Source organism: Osmia lignaria, chromosome 13 (genome assembly GCF_051020975.1).
Source record: "Osmia lignaria lignaria isolate PbOS001 chromosome 13, iyOsmLign1, whole genome shotgun sequence".
In the NCBI taxonomy this organism is placed as follows: Eukaryota; Metazoa; Arthropoda; class Insecta; order Hymenoptera; family Megachilidae; genus Osmia; species Osmia lignaria.
This window is the reverse complement of record NC_135044.1, coordinates 1,221,693-1,239,437: the sequence shown is the minus strand read 5'-3', so window position 1 is coordinate 1,239,437 and position 17,745 is coordinate 1,221,693. Positions and strand designations below refer to the sequence as shown.

Genomic DNA, 17,745 nt, shown 5'->3' with positions numbered 1-17,745 from the left:
TAGTTTTATTGTAACAAATTCATCCAAACGTTACAGTTTATAAATCAGGTTCCTTACAAGCTTATACTTCTTATAGAACCTTGATTTATAAAAACAAATTTGTTTAACCTTCCTGTTGTATAAAAGGATTTTGAATAGATTCCATTCCATCTACCGGGCATATGAGTACCACAGACGTACCTCTACATACAACCAAGCCTAACATACGAGTATCTTGATTCAGTTTGTATGGATCATCAGGATCTATAAATGTAAATATTGTAATAAACAATTAAAACATTGTAACCAGCATATGCTTGATGAAATTACCTCTGAGGTATTCGGTAGTATTGTCTAATACCAAATTGAGAAGGGGATCGTAGCCTTTCAAAATTCCTGCAGCTTCCCTTCCTCCAGCAAATTTCACTCTAATGTTTTTCTCCAAATATTTCGAAAGATCAAGGATACTCTCTTTCCTCTTTTTCTCTTTAGGCTCGCCGTGAGCATTTTGCTGCTGTAAGAAACATAAAGAGATTGAAGGAGTTGAGGGTTATGTTATTAGAATAACAAACCTTTACCTGTTTCGTCGCCTGTAAAAGGAAACGTATCAATCAGACCATTCTATTGATTTTTTTTTAACAAGGTGAAAGGTATCAAGCTATTTTCTCTATACTTACAGACATTTTTTGCCTTTTTTATTAACCAGGAACGTTACGCTACCGAGTTTGTAAGCGGCTATAACGCATTTTAAATCACCATTTGATTTATAGGTTATATTTCTTGTTTGAATTTTTCAAATATCGATTCTCGATTCTTTCCCGCGCTTAACAATCGTTTCAAATTTGAAATTGAATATAAGTATCTCTTGCTGGCATCGAAAGTTGTTGTTTCTCAAACATAAAAATGATAAGGACGCAGATTGTGAGTAAAGTATAAAGATACTTCAAACATCTTTATTGTAATACGGTAGATCGTTTTTGAAATAGTAACAACGGGATAATACGGTAACAGTTGAAACGATCTCTTAAAAGCTTGGATTTATTTTTTTTATCCGATTCATAAAAAAATACATGTTAATACATGGTGTGTATGTGAATGAGTGGTATAATTGAAATGACGGTTTCATATTACGCTTTTAAGAATAAAGTCTGTGATTAGTTGTAACAAATGCTCATTAAATCCTATAAACGGCAGATTCATCGTTTCTCTTCCTAACTGTTCGGCGTCTATATCAACTGTTCTCGACATTTTTGCACCGTTTTGAATAAAATCGTCGATATTCTGTAATCGTTGTGCTTGCAATCATGTTTTTTTTTCTCTCACAATGAATCTTGTTTTATCTACTAAACAAAATTGATATTGTACGTTGACTCGTGAAAAATTTACGTCGATGTTTCATTCACACTCAAACTCGCACTACTTTTACTCGTATATTGTCCTTAACTTCTCTCTGGCTGGCTGTCTTTGGATGGATACTGTATTAGTGTGTACTGACTAAAACTTATCGATGCAACAGCTAAGAATTTCATTTTTCTCATTTTCTTCTTCTTCTTTACAACTTACGTTTCATTAAAGTTACCGTTTAGGCAAAAATTAAACTGTTCGATGTATAAAATTGCATATTTCGATCGTGATCTCAAGCAGAGCTCAAATATTGTCTACAGAAGATCTATCATCATAATATTTTGTGTACGTGTTTCTTGTGTTTTTAATATCTGTCTGTACGTTAACTGCATGCTATTCCATAAACTGAAAGATTATAATATCAGTTATCATTCTAACTCGCCTCGATTCAGTTAAAAGATCTGCTAGAACAGTGAACAGATACTATGGCATTGGCTATTGATACAACAAAAAATAGTTAGATCATAGTGTCGAAACGGTTCTTGAATCTAGAAGCGCTGGCAACGTTTGTCTTTGGACGAAATCAATTGTCAAACTTTATACACGGTTACTCTTCGCTTAAAATTCGCGATAAGGAGTTCACCAGCCATATTAAAAAATATATAGATTACTTGGGATGACGATATCTGAATAGACTTCTTAATACTTAATTCGTTAAATACACTTAGACGTTTTGTCATGTTTCCTGTTGATCCTCTTCTTGTTCGGACAACAATGGAATGTCGTTTACTTGATCTACGTTATTGCATTCTGTTTCGTCTTGTTCCGAAAGCAACGGAACCACTTGCTGATTGTTGTTACCCGTTTCAGATGGTCGTCTACTTTGACCGGGTAAAAACGACATTGGCATCGTGCCTGATGGTGTCGTCGGTGCCGAACGCGATAGCCACCGTTTCGCTTTGTTTTTTGAGCTTGGAAGTCCTAATGGCATATACATTTTTCCACGTGTTCTTCTAGCTTTGTAAGATCCAACGTCTCCTGGACTTAAAGGCCGTTGCGTAGAGCCGTTCGCGTTTGGCGTAGACAAAACTTGAGGTCGATTCTGATAACAAGGCAAAACGGTGCTATGTCCATTAGGTAACTGTGGTAGCTGTTGTATCTTGTCTAGAAGTTCACGTAACTATAAAACAATTACACGTTATAACAATATATGTTTACGTTTTACGTTTTAAAAAGAACCGAGATAAGTAAATACCTCTATTGTTGGACTAGTTGCCCTTGGAGGCGAACACGGAGATTGAGCAGCTAAACTCGATATGTCAGATGTAGTCCTATGATTAGCCAACGATGCAACCGACCCAACATCCATGTTTTCCATTCTCTCGCATTCCACTGCAGAAAGCTCATCCACGCTATTGTTACAAGAATATGGTGGTGGAATTATGGTATTTGCTTCGTTTACCATATTACACATAAAACTGGAGCTTAAAGAATCTAATGTACTCGCATGGGAGAGCGATCTAAAATAACGCATTACAAATCCCGAAGTTCCTTTACCAGATCCTTCGTCATAGCCGATCACCAAAGGATACAGATCTGGTTTGGCTGTAACCTAAACATTAGAATGTACTGATGTAATACAAGAGGTCTAGTATTGGCAGTACTAGCAGGGCACATGGAAGAAAAGCGTACCTCGCTGTACGGAGGTGGAAGAGCTTGAACAAAAGAACTACAACGACTGTAATGTGGTGGTGGATACCAAGGAGTTGCGGAAGCTCTATCTGAAGATGTACAATCCTCAACCATAACTGAGCGATGACGTTTCCACAACCAGCAACCACATGCTGCTGCTATAGCCAATCCTATAAGTACAGCTGCCCTGGATAATAAAAAACTTGCGATCAGTATCACCTGTTAGAAAAGATACTATGGTACTAAAAGCTAAAGAACTAACCATAAGTACCAGTAAGTCCAAAACAGGAAATTAAACATGTCTGATGCAGAGTGAAGTTGAAATACAGCGTAACAACAGCCAAAGGAACAGCACTGTTTTGGAGGAGAGCAGCTAGAAAAGAAAATGATTACTCAAGTTATTTCAATTCTATGTAAAGTATCTAAATCTGTGAAGTATAAAGAAAATGCAAACTTACACATGCCCTCCATTGCACAGCCTAGAAGACACCTGAAAAGATCAATAAAAATGTAAGTATCATTAAATGAAAACAATTAAATATAATGTAATTGAAACATGCAAATTTGTTCAGACGTTTTGTTTAATATTTCCTGCAGGAAGAATGAATTGTGGAAATGGATAAAAAGTAATATTGAAAAATTGAAGAATTTTTAGAAAGATGTGCCACTATACTTGCTGCACCAAAATTCCATCGATAATCTCGTGGCCATCGAGGATCATTCTATTACATACTTAGAAAGGATTGTTTTTGTCACGAGGATATGTGTACGGTGCAATAACAATTCGTCATGTATCATTGGTTCAAGGAAGATGAAGCGTAGCAGTTCGAGTTGTCATGAAAAAAAAAGTGGACGTGGAAAAGACTTACGCATGAATGAGAAACACAACGAACAAAGGTTCATTGTCTAGACACGGACGAACCGTGCGTGAAACCGATGTATTGATCGGCCTCAAGTCGAGCAGAATAGAACAAGGAGACACTGGTACACGAGATATGCGCTAACATTCTACAGGGCTATAGCATGCTGCAGCGGTATACGATGGCTGCATCATTAAAACAGTTCTTCGTCGTCGTTCTTACTTGATCGACGAACAACAGCGTCAGAAGTGCAGTCAGCACGAGCACATCCAACGCGCGGCCTACAGCTTGCACCATAATTCTACCACGGAGTGCATGCCACCGCGCCGCCTTATATACCCCGGTTGTCAGGTGAAGGCTCTGCCTCTGATATTATTATCCACTTCGCGTCAAAGCGCATCAGCCTGTCTTTGAACGACAAGAATATGAGTATTTAATTTTATATTTTATAATTTAGAGACGAATAAATGTATAATTACTTCGTTTAATAAAATTGAATGAATACAAAAGCTGGCTTCTTTCTTTACCGACGCCGAAGTCCACCATATTAGTTTCGGAAAATAGGTTGATAAGTTGCCGAGTAGTTTCAGCCGATTTTCCTTAGACGACGCTAGTAGTTAAAGCTGTAACAGAAACCTGGTCGATAAGTTGTTGAGTAGTTTGAACCGTTCTTAAATAGATGCTGTTAGTAGTCGAATTTATAAAATTATTAAAAAATATATATTTATCGTAATTACTGAGCAAGTAGGACAAAAGGCGGGATGTCTGTTTAAGATCGTCAATTCATTTTTCCTCTTTTATATATTAAGAATTTTTAATAATCAATATTGTCGGATATATATATATATATATATATATATAATATATATATTATATATATAATATAATACATTATATTAATTGAGACAGTATGGACACAACGTATAATTGGCGCGGTAAGGTGACAAATTTGTCCCTTCGTCGGAGGGTTGCCAGCTTCAAGATCGCGGGTTACCTTACTCTCCTGGGTCGCTTTTAATAATTCTTTTTTCTTTTTCTCTCGCTTCTCTCTCGTTTATTTCAATGGGGTTTCTGCGGCCCCAACCGCGGTCGGAGGTTACTCCACGCTTATCACAACAGGTTTCTCTTAAGCATTAAAGTCTTGACGATCGAAATCGTGTGTTCAACCCTGAAGAAAGAGGGTGACAATCTTTCCAGAGAGAAATCGACTCTATAGAAACAATCGTAAACGTTTTGGTTACCAACAAAAGGGTTAAGAGAAGAAAAAGATTCAAACGATACGAATCGAGTAGTGTATTTTTAAAACGTTCAGTATAATAGCGAAGTTGTTTTCTCTATAAACTATCGGCTCTCTTAAATAAATTAAATTTATGCAATCGTTCAATCAACTGGTCGAATAATAACGGAGGGTTAATCGATCGAATTAATGAAATGAAATACATTAATCGACTTCTTCGAACCACTCTTTCCACAGAGACCTAATTACTACGGCTCTCACCCCTTCCGGTTACCACTATCACCACCTTTGTCACAGCCCTCCCCCTCGTCCCGGTTATCTCACCAAGGCCAACCACCCTCGACATTTATAATCTTCTAATCCTCATCATCTTTTCTTCATTTTTATTTCTCTTCAATTTCTTTCATTTCTTGCCACCTTCCTTGCAGCGTATTATACTATTTAGTCTAATCCCTGATATATAACATGAACCTCGTTCACAATCGTAAAAAAAGGATCGTGAGACGAAAATACTTTTCTTATCTTTTTTTTACTTGTCGTGTCTTTCGTGCTCTCAGCTCGCTTTTTTTCTTTATCCACAAACGTGCGTCGAATATTTTGTACAAGGGTTGCTATTTTGAGATGAACCTTTGTAAAATTCGTGGAGGAATATAATAGGATTTCAATTGATTCGAACATGGGTTTATTAATAATTGAATTTTATAAAACAAAGTCCACTGTTTGGGGTTGGCTCTAATCTTGGCAATATTATTAAAAGAAAGATTGTGCGTTTATCGAAAAAAAAATATATTTGAGCTGAAAATATGAATTTCTCAAAATTGCAACCCTCTACCACTCGTCGCATCCCTTGATCGATCTCATCTTCCATTTTTCAAATCGAAATAAATTCATTCATCCCTTTTTCGCCTCGCCTACTTTTTGTACAACCAAATACTACACAGTGTGCTATTTCTCGTTTGCTCAATAAATATTCGATAAATATATATCATTGTATTTCATTATATAATAATATATATATATATATTTTTATTGCAGTAGTTAATAGTAATAATAATCGCACTATGTTATCGATCGCGGTCGTCGCGCGTTTTACAATTATTCGGTATATAATTAAACTTTTATCAATTATTATCGTTTACTCTCGTAGCTGAACTTGTACCTGGTTTATGCTCTACAAATTCCTGTGTTTTTTTCTCTATTTCAATCAACGAAAAATGAAAAGTACGATCGTTTTCATTCTGTCCGTGTGAAATGAAACGAATAGTTCTTCAGTCCTCGAAAATATACTTAAATCCTAGCGGTACAATAATTTTTTTATTTCTTTTTTCTTTTTAATTTAATTGCATTTTTATTCAATTGATCGCGTGTTATATCGACGTCTCGATTACACCCCCCACAGTTGCATCTCGAGTTTTGTTACAACGATGAAATCATTACTTTCAATGATTTACTGCGGGTGGCCACCGGGATATGGGTATATATTCACCCTCGAGCCTGATCGAGACGCGCGACCCATTTTGAGCTCTACCCTCAAGCTTTTTTTTCCCTATAAAATCACCCCGAACTACGGTCTACTAGTGAAATAAATAATTATCTTACGTAGAAAAATTTCTCGTTCGCCGTGTCGGCCACACTTCCGGTCGCTGCTGACCCCATTTTCTCTGACAAAATTCAGATTTCGATAGAATGGTTTATTATGATTAAAATTGCAATTATTACCGTGTCAATGATACCACTGTTGGAGCTAATTATCCTTGAAAAATAATAATGAGAATAGGCGGTTGAAGAAGAATGATGAGAGCAGCAACGATGGTCGTGGGCCTGCCATGGTGCGGACGATTTTTTTAATGCACTTTCGGTTCAAGGCAGCTCGAGACGCTGTACAAAAGTGTATTTTTATTTCATCGCGAAAATGAACGCGACGCGAGCTTGACATTATATTTTTTGAGCAGAAACCTGGAAGGGTGGATTCGAACGGTTGATCGCGAAACGAAGCGAACAAATATAAACGAAGGATCTTACCCCTTTCATCTCTAAGAAGCTCACCCCGTATTCTAACATTATTTTACAATTCTTCTACAGTAATTGGCACTCTACACAATTGGTTTATTCACAATTTTCTAAAAACATGATAAAAAGAGCAATAACGTGTTCGCGTTATCCCGGAACCACCCTTGTTTCGTTAGAGTCTTGTTTAACTATAATTTTTCATCATCGAAATTTCTTTGATCGTCGACGACGAGCGCGTCTTCGTTTAACAAAATAAGAACACCGTGTGCCCTTCTTTCGCAATCCCTATTGGCATCAAGGAAAGTATTAAAATCCCTTACACGTCTATCGCGATCGTCCTTTCAACCCTTTGACTCTACCACCATCGAACAGAATCATTTATTTACACGACAAATAAAATTCATTACCACGTTTAAGTAATTTTCGGAAATTGGGGTGGTTGATCAAGGGGGTGAAAAGGGGTGTGCAGAATCCTCGATCGATGGGATCCAGGGTTACAAAGATCCATACGTCTATCTTTCAACCCCTGTGCGTAATAATAACTATCTGCTGGTTCAGGGTGAACCATCCCTTTCTCTGAAATCGTTCGCGTAGAGCGAAGGTACCTCGACGACACTATTCTTGTCTTTTTATCTTTCAAGCAAACCTATCCAGTTTAACTCTAATTTTATAAAACGCTACTTAACAAGCTACTTAACAAGCCACCTTCGCTTTATTCCCCTAATAAAAATGTCCATCGAGTTGTCGAATAACCCTTTCCCTGGTGACCTTAAAATGCAACATCGAAGCTAATTAGAATTTCGTTTCAATTTTCTTTTCCATTCCATCAACGATGTACCGATATAAAAAGAACGGCTCGATTATTTATATCACACGGCAAGGGATTAATAAACAACCCTTCGCCCTTTGAAACGCGAACGATCCGTGAAAAATTCACCGAACACGGTGGTTCATCGTGTACACGCGTTAACGTAACTTATCACCTCGAATATTTACACTAATAATCGTTCTCTCCCGTAGTAACCGTATAATCGTAAAGCGATTAATTAGTAGTTTAGTCAATTAATTATTTAATAGTAGTCAGAGCGGCCCTTCACGGTTTTATCGACTTAATTTTAGTGAATAGGCGGTATAATTAGTAACATAGTTATGCGGTTAGCTCGTTCTTCCTCGTGTACAATTAATAGTTATAGTAGCGGTAATAGTAGTAGTATTAGTTTAGAATAGCGCTGCTAGTAGTTAGTAGTAGTAGTAGTAGTAGTAGTAGTAATAGTAGTAGTATTATTGGTGGTGGTGGTGGTGGATGAGTGGTAGTTTCTTTTTTTTTTCCTTTCTTATCAATGGCGGTGCTGATGGTGATGGTGGTGATGGTAGTTGTGGTACAGTAGTAGTAGTAGTAAATGATAGGTGCGGCGGTACACGCCTTGTGTAGCGTTAGTAGCGTTACAAGCATTATTATAGGAATATAGTAGCGTCTTATCGCCGCGTTTTTATATCTTATATCAAAGTATTATCTTAAGTTATTGCTAGTTACCGATATTGCTAGTCTCGATCTCTTTGTACTATCACTACGAACCGATTGACAGGGTGCCTTCGTTCTTCCCCATTGGATTTAATTTTATTAAAACAATGAATAATAATCTTCCTTTATATAATACATACAGTTAAGCCTTTCCAACTGGAAGCCATTTTCAATTAGTATGTTAAGAGTAAAGGGGTGCAAGCCCACCCTCGTTACGACCATGTACCATGTTAGAAATAAGCAGAGAAGCAAGCGATTGTAATCAATGATCAGGATGAGGAGTGCAATGAAAAAACCAACCAGTGGCTGTTGAACGATAGTCATCTTATTTTCTTGAATTAATCATCGCGTCAACTTAGAATTAGCCAATCACTTTGTATCGATGAACTTGCACATTGGGATCGGAGTAGTCGCTAATGGGCAAGACGTAGCGCACCCTTTCAACCATCACTCGAACAGAGAAATAAGTACTTAAATGTCACTTTACAAAACTCCAACGAAGAACCGTGTCGTTCCTCGAGGTTCGTGTACCTCACGCTGCCAGGATCACGATTATTCAAACTACTACTAATTCCAACGTTAACCACCGTTCAAACGAAACATTCGAATCGTTATTTTCATTAACAATAACGTATAATTTACAGACCCTTTGTTTCCATCCTCCTCCACTAGCAGGGAAAGGGGTCAATTCCAACAGAAAAGAAAAATGAAAGTCTCTTTAACGTACAGTCGACGGAAAGCACTTTGGACAATAATAATAATATGTACAGGGCGTTTCATCGCGTATGCGACCAACTTACGTTTTACACCTTTAACCGATGACGAACTAACGTTTTATTAAATAACCGAGTTAAACTCTATCGCATAGTAAAATAAAAGAACTTTCGTTACACGTTTTATATCCTCTCTTTGAGATTAAAGCGAGTCGCACATATTATGAAGCACCCTGTAGGCTAGGACCTTCGTTGTTGTCGAGTTCGATGTTACAATTAATAATATATCTCGTCACGCGACGTTTACCACTAAATTTCTAAATAGTTAATAACTATAGATCTCTCACTATCTCGAATATCGTCCATCTTCTTCGTTTTCCCATTCGTCTACTTTCCATTTGCATTCATCGCCTTCCATCTTCGCTCTTCCTCTTCCTCCTCTATCGTCTTCGTCGTACTCGCAGCAGTTGAACGTGTATCTTTCTCATATTTTCTGTACTCTATTCTCGATAATAAATTCAATATTAAATATTCACTTTGTTTCAAACTAGCAGCCTCTGGTGACTAGTCCGCAGCTAGTCTTTCTCTCTGTTTTCATTTCTCCTCGTTGTGTTCACTAGTGTCAGCACTAGCCTGAGCATTTAGGCGATTATTATTTATTTTAACAATACAATTAGAAAGTTATTCAATAATTAATATTTATTATCCGTGGTTCGTGGACCGGTTTTACCTTCCGTTCCACCGGACTCGTCGATCGGATCCCCTCGACCTTCTTCTATAATAACAATAATTATTATCATTATACCCATTTCATTTTTTTATTCTCTTCTTGTTCTCTTTCTCTGGGCTTTCTTAAAAACGCTCCAAGAAGAAGAAGCCTCTGCCTCGACTACAAAAAACCACTTCCGCCGACGCGTCTAAACAAGCGTGTGTGTTCCTTCATAAATATTATAAAAAAATATAATAGAAAATTATAATTTCGTTATAATATTTATAAGCTACTCGAAAAATTGGCACTAGAAAATCTTTTTTCATTTTTTCTTTTATCATTCATTTTTCTCCTCGATGGTTTATTCTAAACCAGGCCTGCTGAGCAAGTTGTCTGAATCAATATCATAGTAGCTTTTTCATGGAGATTTGGCTTCAAAGCTTAGTTTACATTGGAACGCTAAGTTATAAAATATAGAGTAACGTTAGTAAACTATAGTGACGGGAAGCTACCAAATTATAGCCACTAGAGAATAGTGATTAAGGGTAGATTAAGTTTACATTGATATCGAGGTAAAGCACACTAAAGTTCTTGCTTTGCAGGCCTGCTCTGAACCTTCACCTGGAAGAGAATTTGACAGGGAACCGGAAGTTCCTTGGTTCCCTTTCGACACTACTACACTCTAGAATCCTCTAAAATGTTACAAAATACCGCGACGGCGAGACTGAGCTTAGCCGTCGAAGAGTCTCGCGTGTATGTACAAAAACGCTTTCGGAAGGGCCTCGAAGCAGGAAGAATAGGAATAGATTCGTTTATAAAATCGCGCGAGAAACGATTACTCTACTTAGTTCTCTCTTTCATCTTGTTTGTGTTTGGTGTTTGAATCGTCTGCGGTGTAGTCGACGGGACCGATCGGCGACCGATCGGAGACGCTTTCGATTAGGTGGCGAAATGGGGGTCCTTACTCACGTCCTTCGAGGACATTCAAGAGAGAGAGAGAGAGAGAGAGAGAGAGAGAGAGAGAGGGAGAGAAAGTTACAAATTAACAGTGTTTCGAGAGAGGAAAACGACGCTTCCGGTGGCGCGAAGGCCGTCGCACCGACGAGCGGAAGTAATAATTGACCGAATACGTTAACCCCCTGAGGTGAAAGTGCGTCCTTCATTCTTAAGACAAATTCTCTGTCAGAAACAGAATTGACACTGTTGTTAATAAATTTTGATAAATCTAAAAGCTAAGTCCTTTGATCCCAAGTTAGAGTAACAGTTAGCTAAGTCGTACCATTTGAAACACACAGAACGGAGGGAGGGTTTTCTAACGAAAGGAAAAATCTATACGGAATAGAAGCACGAAAGGTAGGAACTTTTCGAAGCGGTGTCCCTCAGAGGGTTAAAGAGTTAGCCTGGCGGGTGGCAAGGCTCGACCAACGATCGATCGACCCTGGTCTCAGTTTAGTCTCGAGAGTGGCGGGTGGGCCGCTATGCCGGAAGCGCCTCGATCCCTCGACTGTGTCCGCTTAAACTACGATCAGACTCTCAGGCACTCGATTCTCCGCAGGCTTAGGTCGCGAAGCTGAACACGACACGAGGAATCCTGGCGATTCCCCTCCGGCTCAGGGTTATTATCGTACGCGGTGGTGAGTAACGACCCCGTGGAACATGCGAGCTTCTCGAGACTTTCCGCTCTAAGCCTCCAGTGTCACGGGGGAGACTTCGGTCTGCCGCTCTTGTCCTGCATCACTTGTTGCTGCTGCTGCTGCTGCTGTTGTTGCTGTTGCTGCGTTTGTTGTTGCTGCTGCGTTTGCTGTTGTTGTTGCTGCTGCGATTGCTGCTGTTGCTGATGGTGATGCGACGTGGGGTCACCTAGGTCTGTGCTCATCATGTTACCAGCACCGCTCTTGTCCACCACGCTGCTCGTGTGCACTGGATGGAAGTATCGTTCTGCAAGGTTTTGGTAGACCTTTGGTTACATGAATTTAGTAGTATTTATACTTGTCCACTAGATCAATCCTGTCCACAAGCGGTAGAGTACTTTTCTTAGTTGTTACTGACCTTCGTCCATGGTGGAAGGCGGCTCGCTGGCGGTTCCTGTGATGATCGGGGCGATCATGTTGTAGTCATCCTCGAGGTTGATGAACGGCGCAGTGTTCCAGCGAGGTGGCACGTTGGACACCGATCTCTGGGTAGCGACTGGCCTCGTCACCGACACCGGCGACGAGAAAAGGGAGAGGTTCGTCGGGGAGATCACCCCCGACATGGAGCTGATGGTAGGATACGTGAATATTTGCTGCGAGAAAAATACCAATGTTCGTGTTTATCGGAGAACCAACGTCATCGAATAGCCTCGGAAATTTATCTGTTGCGAAAAACTTACTTGCCCGGGTTGGGAGTGAAAGTGAGCAAAGGTGTATTCCCTGCTGGTGTGGGGTGCCGTTACGAGGATCCTGGCTGGGCTCTTCCTTCCGGCAGGATCGACGGAACTCTGGCAACCGGAACTGACGAGGCCGACAGCGGCCGCTGCGGCCATCTGCTCTTGACTGGAGGCCAGTTCGGAGGGGTCGGTTGGCGAGGTTGACGAGGTTGGGGGTGAGTTCGAGCTGGCGACTGTTAACTCGCCGGTCGACCTTATGATGGCGACCGGCCTCGCCATCGGGGCTGGCGGCGGTGGTGGCAGCATCGAGCTCGGATAATACTGTGAGAACTTTTGTATACCAGTGCGGGGTCCGGCTAGCTGCGCCTGGAAATACCACACACCCACCGATCAACGTCGTCGACCCGCGCGTGATCCATTCACCCCGTTTTCTCTTTCCCCGTTTGCTCTTAGCGATGGCAATTCGACGTTTTAAAGAATCTTTTTTTCAAATTCTCAACACTTCGGTTAATTATAAATAAAAGGACTTAACGACTCGTTTGCCATCGCTAGCTGCGAGCTCTTTTTCCAGATTCCATTCCTTAGACCCCTTGCTTGCGAACGGATCGATGAAAAAAAGGAGGGATTCGTAAAATTGAGTTCGCTAAGCAAACGAGGGGTTCATTTGGCAGGTAAATTTTGGCACATCAAAAACGCTAAAAAGATTCAACATTCTTACGCTAATTAATTATCGCGTATACGAATTAATTGCGAAAAATTCAGGGCGATTGGAACACGGATGACGATGCAGGTCGCATAGGACTCGCCACGTTGTCCTCGTCCTTCTAAAAAAGGAATTCTTCATCGTGACAATTTAAGGGGAAAAGATGAAGAAGGTCTTCCCGAAGAACGATACAATGTGGCGGCTTTAAAAAGGATCCGGAAGCTACCTGGGGCAACTGCTGAGTATTCTCCGCCTCCTGACAAACGAACGTCACGAAATCGGAGAGGGTGTCGTGACCGTTCTCGGGGTACTTGACCACCCCGCTGGAGGCAGGATGCTCTGGCTGGTAGTAGGCTAGCCCGGACATGCTCTGACCGGAACCACCGGCCAGTCCTTCGTGAGGAGAGTGCAATCCTGAAACACAATTCACCACTGTCATCGTCTGACCGTCCCTGTCCTCGGCCACGACCAAACCACCCCCTAAAATTCGACCGTTTCTTCTTAATCGACTCCGTTTCATCCCCTTTCCTTTAATATAGGATTCTATAAAAATTGAAAATTCTTTCTTTCCTTTATTCACCAGACGACGAACGTTGACGAACGATTAGCGATTGTTAATTGCTGTTAATAAATTATTCGTACATAGAGTTAGCCAAGCTTTCGGCCGGTTCGAACACGTATACAGAGAATTTAGTAGAAGGGTTAGCAAAACAGAGGTAACGATTGCTGCTGCCAGTCTGTTAGGGGGTGGTTTTAGTGGTACTTCTTAGGAAGAGGGGGCGACCAACTATAACGATCGTGTTAAATATATATGTATATATATATATATATAAGGCACTCCAAGCGTGAAGGCTGGATGGCTGAAATGTACATGTACTTATGTATCTTCGTGTACGTGCGGGCGCGCTAGGGTTCCATCAAGGATCCTCCAATCACTTAATTGTTAATACCTTGACCTCCATACGTGTCATCGATACCATAAAATTACGACAGTCAACGCGTTAAATTTTATATTAGAAATTTGATATTAAATTAGGCCGCTCCCACGTACACGTATGTCACGCAACATGTGTTTATATACATGTATGTATATATACATATAGATGTATGTATATATATAATATATATAGACAGAGATAGATATAGTGCAACAACAAACATCAAACAGCAAGATAACAACGATTAAACAACACATCAAAAAACATCAAGGTAACAACATCAACATCAATACAATGATATACATATATATGAGATAATATATATATGTATGTATGTATGTATATATATATGTATATGGTAAACAACAAACACCAACATTGCACAACAATAGAGAATATATATATATAATATATTTATATATATAGGTAGTATCGTACGGAGATAGATAGACAGAGAAACAGACAGAATAGAGATACAATAAACAAGTCTCGATCAAGGTATCAGAAATTAATCGAATTAGTAATCAAGTCAGTTAATGAAGTTAGATAATAATCAATTACTTAATTAGTTCATCCAGCATACGACATACCCAGAGCATTGGCCGTGTGACAGTGAGTGAGATAGAGATAATATATATATGGTGTGCACGTTTTAGACGAGTACAGTCTCGATTTACGAGAGATTTCTGTATGGCTCTGAGAATTTGAAAGGTCTCTAAAAAATATTTTTCAAATATCCCCAATGTTTATATAAAAATCAATTTTTAAAATACCAAATTCTCAGAGACACCAATAACGATCTTTGTTCCATCACGAACCCTGAAGAACTCCCTTCGACTCGAGGCTGTACCCTTAAAAAATAGTAATACGTGAACAGGTGGGTGTAACAGGGTGGGCAGACAGACAGACAGACAAACGAACAGACAAACAGACAGACTGACAGACGGACAGACAGCGACAGCTAGCTTACCAGGTAGACCGGTACTACGCAGTTAGCAAGAAATCCCGTCCGACTGTCTGTCTGTCTGTCTGTCTCTCCGTTTCCAAGCCCCGACACATTCGTTTTCCCTTGATATCGAAATACCGGGGGGGCCCCGATGCTTCCCAAATACTTGCGCTTTCTCCCTCGGAAAACGACCGAGCACAGGACAGGCTAAACGAGGCACATCTCGAAACTTGGGTACTTTATCGTTTCGCGTTTACGACAACAGACAGGTCAGTCAGACGGACAGGCACAAAACGAGGGCGTTAGATAAAAAAAAGAAGAAAAAAGAAAAATATACAAATAGACAGTTATACACATACAGTACTATACATACACAGGTGATAAACAGGAATATCGTAGAGTGTACTTTCGTTTCCATACAGAGGCAAACATAAAAAGACATTAAGTTTTTGTTAGATTAGTCGATGATTTTTCATTTATTTTGAATTATTTAATTATTAGTATTTTTTGGACTTTTTAAGGGGTACCATTGTGTACCTCTTACTTAGCAAGGTAACCTAAGGAGAATGGAGGGCAATTAAATTCCGAGGGAACTTAAAATTTAAGGGAGAGATTTGCTCTATCCTGTGGTAAAAATTCATTGTAGAAGATAATATTTAATGTTTAGGATAAGAAAATAAGAAAATTGTTAGAAAGCAATCCGAGGAAAATCGTGGAATATTGAATTTTCAGGGAATCTTTCATTTGGCAGTAGTATAGGTCAATGAATGGTCAGACGCGACGCATAAAGTGTTACTCCTGGGTCTGGCCCGATAAATACTGCGAATATCCGCTTGGAGATATAACAATTTATCGATTGAGAGATTGAATTTAGTTTACAAAGGGTATTCTTACTTTGAAAAATCGTTAGAAGCTTTTGATTCCCAAAAATCAACGATGTTTCGTATCTAAATCGATTGGCTATGTGTATCGTATGCCTGAAAGCGGAAGCTTCGTCGATCGTTCAATGAACGAAAAAGAAACGAAAAAAGAAAAAATCCAAAGGAGACTAAAACCGAAAAGTCTATCTCTCGTGTACGCGTTATTCGAAACTACGATAAACATTCGATTGATTCAATTTCTCCAAACGAACCAAGGAAAGAATAAAATCTTCCACAGGCTATTTCATCGATAACAAAATTTAGAAATTGAATCATCCAATGGAGAATAAAAGGAAAATAAGTGAAAAGAAATAAGAAAATTCAGCTCGCCTAACAACGACAGCATTGCGCGAACAATCGTGCACACAGCTGCAGGCGGCTATACAAACGTGCCGACAATTATTGCAAACATAGGTGCTTGTACACATCTAATTAATCATCGTGGTATGAAGCTTGAAAAAATGAAAGAGAATCTGAAATAAAAATTGTAATTTAAAATCAAACGTGAGGGTATTCTCTACTTGAGAATAAATCTCACGTTAAATACAAAACATTAATTAATACAGGATACTTATATTGATAATTACTGGTGAAATGATGGGGTTATATTTGCAGACCGATAAAATAGGTAATCTGTTTGCAATAATTACCGCGATCTCCGCGTATACGTGTATACAGGCACACGCGTATACGAACAGAGATGAATAGATATACAGGGAGATAGACAGATATAGATAGAGATAGATGCAACACCGAGCTAACACACAAAAAATTCTGATTAAGGGGCTAACATGGAGCATTCTTGCTTTCTCGATTGCTCGTTTAGCAGCGGTTTACCGTATCGCAATCAGACGTCAGGTGGATTTCTCGGGGATTCCCCTGTGCCGGACAAAAGGACCATTGCTAATTAGTCCACTTTCTTCTGCCCGCCTGTCCCTCTCCCTTCGTCTCAATCCTCTCTTTTTCAATCGAGCAGATAGGAGACGTTGCAAATGCTTTGGAACGTTTATCAAGGATTATTTCATTTCTCGCTTGTTTCAAAGCATTTTTATTAACAGAGAGAGAGAGAGAGAGAGAAATTTGTTTAAATTTCTAATTACCATTAGAAGACGAGTGGAAAGTATAATAATATAAAAATAAGAAAAATCAACTGTTAACGTTGAAGTGTAAGGACCTAGTGACGTTATAAAATCAGGAATGCCCCTATCGATCCCGTCCAAGACACGTGGGTCAGAATTGAACGCGAAAGAGTCGGGACGAGAGAGTTTGCGAATGAAACGAACAGCCAAGCTTTTGTGGTGTGTAAGGAACAGTGTATACTCTGTCGTGATACCAATAAAACGCAACCAATCACGATATTACCAAGTGAAACACGGTGCAACAACTACCATCACAACAGCATAGAGTATTTCGAGCTCGTCGAGCAACGGTACAAAAGGACAGTGCTTAATTTCTCATCAAGAGCAAATCCATAAACTTCTATAACAGCTGCTTAAGTTTCTTGATTATCCTGAATGAGAACCTCCTTAGGGATGATGGAGAGTCTTAGCTCGAGCGAACGATAAATTAGAGGCCAGGATCCTCCTGAAATTAAGCACTGCACTTAGCACGATTGGGAGTAGATTTATTGGATTAAGACACCGCTGTCCATGGGATTCTTTATGGAGCTTCCACGAACCCAGGCGATTTCTCACTTACTCTCTGGGTGGATAAGTCACAGGGTGGGTTGTTCTAGGTTAGAGCTGCCCGCAGGAGTCGAAGGTCCTTGAGAGACTTGGAAGTCGATGGGTGCTCTGAATAGGGA

The 17,745-nt window shown here is 39.6% G+C and overlaps 3 protein-coding genes across 18 annotated transcripts in view; all 3 read right to left on the bottom strand.

The window, feature by feature from the left end:
- Window positions 1-103: 103 nt before the first annotated feature.
- LSm7 (U6 snRNA-associated Sm-like protein LSm7) lies at window positions 104-800 on the bottom strand. Of its 2 annotated transcripts, none has more exons than XM_034320252.2 (3): window positions 657-800; window positions 310-493; window positions 104-243 (listed from the first exon to the last, which is right to left on the bottom strand). In XM_034320252.2, exons 1-3 carry the CDS (start codon window positions 660-662, stop codon window positions 104-106), a joined length of 330 nt encoding a protein of 109 aa, XP_034176143.1. In that variant the 5' UTR covers window positions 663-800. The 2 variants fall into 2 exon arrangements, with proteins under 2 accessions (XP_034176143.1, XP_076547956.1); XM_076691841.1 differs by having other exon boundaries at window positions 310-490; window positions 657-795.
- A 198-nt stretch (window positions 801-998) lies between these two features.
- LOC117602348 (uncharacterized) lies at window positions 999-4,416 on the bottom strand. 3 transcript variants are annotated; one of them, XM_034320239.2, is made up of 6 exons: window positions 4,098-4,416; window positions 3,474-3,505; window positions 3,278-3,388; window positions 3,016-3,202; window positions 2,579-2,935; window positions 999-2,503 (listed from the first exon to the last, which is right to left on the bottom strand). In XM_034320239.2, the coding sequence occupies exons 1-6, from the start codon at window positions 4,170-4,172 to the stop codon at window positions 2,060-2,062; spliced, it is 1,206 nt and encodes a 401-aa protein (XP_034176130.1). In that variant the 5' UTR covers window positions 4,173-4,416; the 3' UTR covers window positions 999-2,059. The 3 variants fall into 3 exon arrangements, with proteins under 3 accessions (XP_034176130.1, XP_034176132.1, XP_034176131.1); XM_034320241.2 differs by having other exon boundaries at window positions 3,885-4,410; XM_034320240.2 differs by lacking the exon at window positions 4,098-4,416 and adding an exon at window positions 3,689-3,751.
- Window positions 4,417-5,140: 724 nt separating this feature from the next.
- Window positions 5,141-17,745, bottom strand: part of NfI (Nuclear factor I) — a 51,172-nt gene continuing 38,567 nt past the window's right edge. For 8 of the 13 annotated variants that reach the window (XM_076691828.1, XM_076691824.1, XM_076691829.1 and 5 more), the window contains 4 exons: window positions 13,364-13,665; window positions 12,438-12,800; window positions 12,116-12,350; window positions 5,141-12,004 (listed from right to left, as the gene is read on the bottom strand). In XM_076691828.1, the coding sequence (XP_076547943.1) occupies window positions 11,763-12,004; window positions 12,116-12,350; window positions 12,438-12,800; window positions 13,364-13,665 (1,142 nt within the window). In that variant the 3' untranslated portion in view covers window positions 5,141-11,762. Of the gene's footprint in view, window positions 12,024-12,115; window positions 12,351-12,437; window positions 12,801-13,363; window positions 13,666-17,745 lie in introns of all 13 variants that reach the window. The other 5 variants (XM_076691821.1, XM_076691819.1, XM_076691820.1 and 2 more) reach the window with 5 other exon arrangements.

Coding starts and splice junctions, on each gene's coding strand:
- LSm7 (XM_034320252.2), bottom strand. Junction 244..309: donor TACTACCGAATACCTCAGAG/GTAATTTCATCA, acceptor TTACATTTATAG/ATCCTGATGATCCATACAAA.
- LOC117602348 (XM_034320239.2), bottom strand. CDS start 4,172: ATGGTGCAAGCTGTAGGCCGCGCGTTGGATGTGCTCGTGCTGACTGCA. Junction 3,506..4,097: donor CGCTGTTGTTCGTCGATCAA/GTAAGAACGACG, acceptor TGATCTTTTCAG/GTGTCTTCTAGGCTGTGCAA. Junction 2,504..2,578: donor CAACTAGTCCAACAATAGAG/GTATTTACTTAT, acceptor ATTGTTTTATAG/TTACGTGAACTTCTAGACAA.